The following is a 2,922-nucleotide window of genomic DNA, read 5'->3' as shown; positions in this document are numbered from 1 at the left end:
CTCCAGCCTTGGCCCCGAGGCGCTTTGTGTTTGTTACTGTTTGGTGTGTTGCACCCGCGAAGGGATCAGAGAGACAAGAATTACATCTTCAAAATGAGTCATAACTCCTGACCGTATGAGGGAATGCACGCGGCCGTACAGTCGGCTGTTTGACTCAGGGCTAGGCGGACCCCTTCCTCCGAAAAGTCCTCAGCCCGGCTCAGGAACTTGGGGTGAGGTGAGGCTTTCTTTCGCTCTCATCTTGGCCCCCCACCCCACCCCAAACTCCCCAGAGGAAACAAACAAACAAATAAACAAACATCGCGAAAGAGCCCCCAGCTGAAGCACACTCTGGTAAATTGATAATAGTAATTATAGGAAGCCCACTTGCCCCGCGCCCCCTCCCCTCCCCTTTTGGAGTTAATCGAGGCACAGTCTCCACCCCCCCACTCCTCAAATTAAGATCCCCCTTTCACGCCGCCATAAGAAATATAATTATAAGCTTCTTTGGACACTGACACCCACCCCTCCCCCGCCAGTTGGACAATATTTACTTAAGTATCCCCACCCCACCCCCCATCACACTTCACTCACATACAAGCTCCCCACCCTGGTGCCCCTTAAAACGTTCCAGGAGAAAAAATTTTTTTTGTCTTCCTTAAGAAAAGAAAGAGAAAGTCTAACCGTACACAGTACGGCGATACTTTTAAGCTCTCCTAAATGTTCGTATCGTTTCTGGCTTCGAAACTTTTGTACCTAAAAATCGAGAGAGGCGCTGCATTTTTTTCCCCCCAGCTGAAACTGTCAAAACTTGGAGAAGGGAATCTCGGAGGCAGGCAGCAGAGGAGGAGAATCCTGAAACTCGGGGGAGGTGGGGAAGATGCTGTGCCTCGAGGATTAGTTTAAACAGGGGGCTATAAAAGATGTAACAGATGCAAACTGTAACACAAGGGCCATTAACCCTTTCTCTGCCTAGCACACTCCATCCCCACGCCCCACACCTATTGTCTCCCTTGCGAGCAGCTTTTGGGAAAACCTGGAAAGTGAGTATCAGTTTCCACACATTTGTTGAGAGGGGTGGTGGTGGTGGTAGGGGTGGGGTGGGGGGGTGCGGCGAGAAGGGGAAGTGGACCTTTTAGAAAGCACCTTAAATTTAACCTAGGCATGCAAGAAGACTTTTCATTTAAGTTGGGCACATTTTGTCATTTCTTGGCTTTCCCACTGTTTTGAAATTGTTGGGAAAATTCTGAAATAAAGAAACGGTCACACAAGTGTCTGGGATGAAACAGCTGGCCTGTCTGTATTCATGCTGAGACTTACACAGGATTGCATATAAATACATGTTTAATAAAGTAAGCTGTTAGTTTTATGAGCATGTGTGTGTGAGGGAGACAGGGCATTTGTGCTGTAAACTTTATCTTTGCCTGTTATTTCTTACTCTGGAGTTAGTAATCTTGCCCTCATCATTACAGGGGGAGCATGTAAAATATATAAGTAGGTGAGAGATAAACATGTTCCAGTGAGCCGAGCTCACCACTGCTCCTGGGAACTTCTGATATCTCTGGCTCTTGACTTTTCAGTGCTAAAGTATGGACTGGAATTGTATGTATGTGTGTCTGTGCGTGTCCATGTTTATCTGACTTTGCCATTTAAAACACAATCCCCAAAGTTATCCTTCCTTGAAGACCCTGCTATCCTGACAGCAATTTTCTTCCCAGTTGTGGTGATCACCCCTCACTTTGGTAAACGACTCGGGCTCCATGAGGACTTTCACTTCTTTATTTATGATCACAGAAACTGAGGTGTTACTTCACACACACACACACAGAAAGAATGAAATAAAGAAATGAAACTCGCTAAGCGGACAAAAACAGGCAACTTTCTGCTTAGAAAACAGCCTTCTCCGCGGGGAGAGGGGGGACTGCTGTGCCTAAAAGAGAGACTTGCATCCGAATTTTGCTAGATCCGTATCAATCAAGTTTTGTAATGATTAACAGATATTTGCCAAGTTTTAATTGCTGAATATAATGAATTAGAATCAGATGCAAAAATTGTGCAGAAACTCTCCCCGGGACGAGCTTGTATTCCAGCCATACAGTTAGTTCTCAATCAAACTTTTCCCAAGCTGGGTAGCGAAAGGCACCTTTGGTTACCTGGATGGACAGGTACAGGACAATTTATTGGTGGGGGAGGGAAAAAGGAGGGGAAAAAAAGGAAGGAGAGAGCTGGAGTTGCGAGGGAAAGGAAGAAGCCACTCCTGGGAAAAGCTGGCTATAACCGAGCCAAACCCACCTGAAATTCCTACCCACAGACACCCCTCTCACTTCAGACTCACAGCCTCACTCGAAAGGAGAAAACCAGCAAAGGAGGGTGGGGGAAGAGCACACCAAAAAAAAGGGGGTAAAAAGAGAGAAAAAGGGGAAAAAACCTACCTGCGAAGTCTTGTTTGTAGTTTTGGCCAGAAATGGTGAGAAGAAAAAGCATGAAGAAGCCGCGAAGTGTGGGGGAGAAAAAGGTGGAAGCGAAGAAACAGCTCCCGGAGCAAACTGTACAAAACCTCGCCAAGAGTGTTGGGAGGCAGGACCGTTATTCCTGCGGAGCAGGTTAGAACTGATCTCTTTCGGCCACTCCAGGAAACACAAACCTGGGGACGGACTGACGTGTTACGCCTCTTCTAATGACATTTTTTTCTTTTTCTTTTCTGTAGGAGAGAGAGGAGAGACCCTGAAACACGCGCCACCTATCTTTGTGGGGAGGGATAATTGAAGCGCCCTGAGCGTGAGCATCATGTGAAAACGTGATCGCCAAGTTTCTCTCTGGGAAAGGATCTGGGATAGATTATACCTTGAAGTCTCCGCAAACGCTTTAGTGGAAGAAATGAAATTCCACCTCCCTCCCTTCCTCTCTCCCTCCCTCACGCCTCCCTCCCTCCCTCCCATCTCC

General features: G+C 47.1%; 1 protein-coding gene and 1 long non-coding RNA gene across 3 annotated transcripts in view; one reads left to right on the top strand and one right to left on the bottom strand.

The window, feature by feature from the left end:
• ZEB2 (zinc finger E-box binding homeobox 2) overlaps positions 1-2,827 on the bottom strand; it is a 139,961-nt gene extending 137,134 nt beyond the window's left edge. For both annotated transcript variants that reach the window (XM_045298614.1, XM_045298631.1), the window contains exon 1: positions 2,412-2,827. In XM_045298614.1, coding sequence (XP_045154549.1) covers positions 2,412-2,463 — 52 coding nt within the window. In that variant the 5' untranslated portion in view covers positions 2,464-2,827. The remainder of the gene's footprint in view (positions 1-2,411) is intronic.
• On the top strand, positions 952-2,886 carry LOC123522652. The gene is made up of 3 exons (XR_006680886.1): positions 952-1,022; positions 2,432-2,582; positions 2,687-2,886. It is a non-coding gene; the product is annotated as an uncharacterized LOC123522652 (long non-coding RNA).
• The last annotated feature ends 36 nt before the right edge of the window (positions 2,887-2,922 follow it).

The sequence above is a fragment of the Echinops telfairi genome, unplaced genomic scaffold (assembly GCF_000313985.2).
Source record: "Echinops telfairi isolate 266 unplaced genomic scaffold, ASM31398v2 ScPeMD7_4;HRSCAF=17, whole genome shotgun sequence".
In the NCBI taxonomy this organism is placed as follows: domain Eukaryota; kingdom Metazoa; phylum Chordata; class Mammalia; order Afrosoricida; family Tenrecidae; genus Echinops; species Echinops telfairi.
Note: the sequence above shows the minus strand (reverse complement) of the source record. Positions and strands in the feature narration are given on the sequence as shown.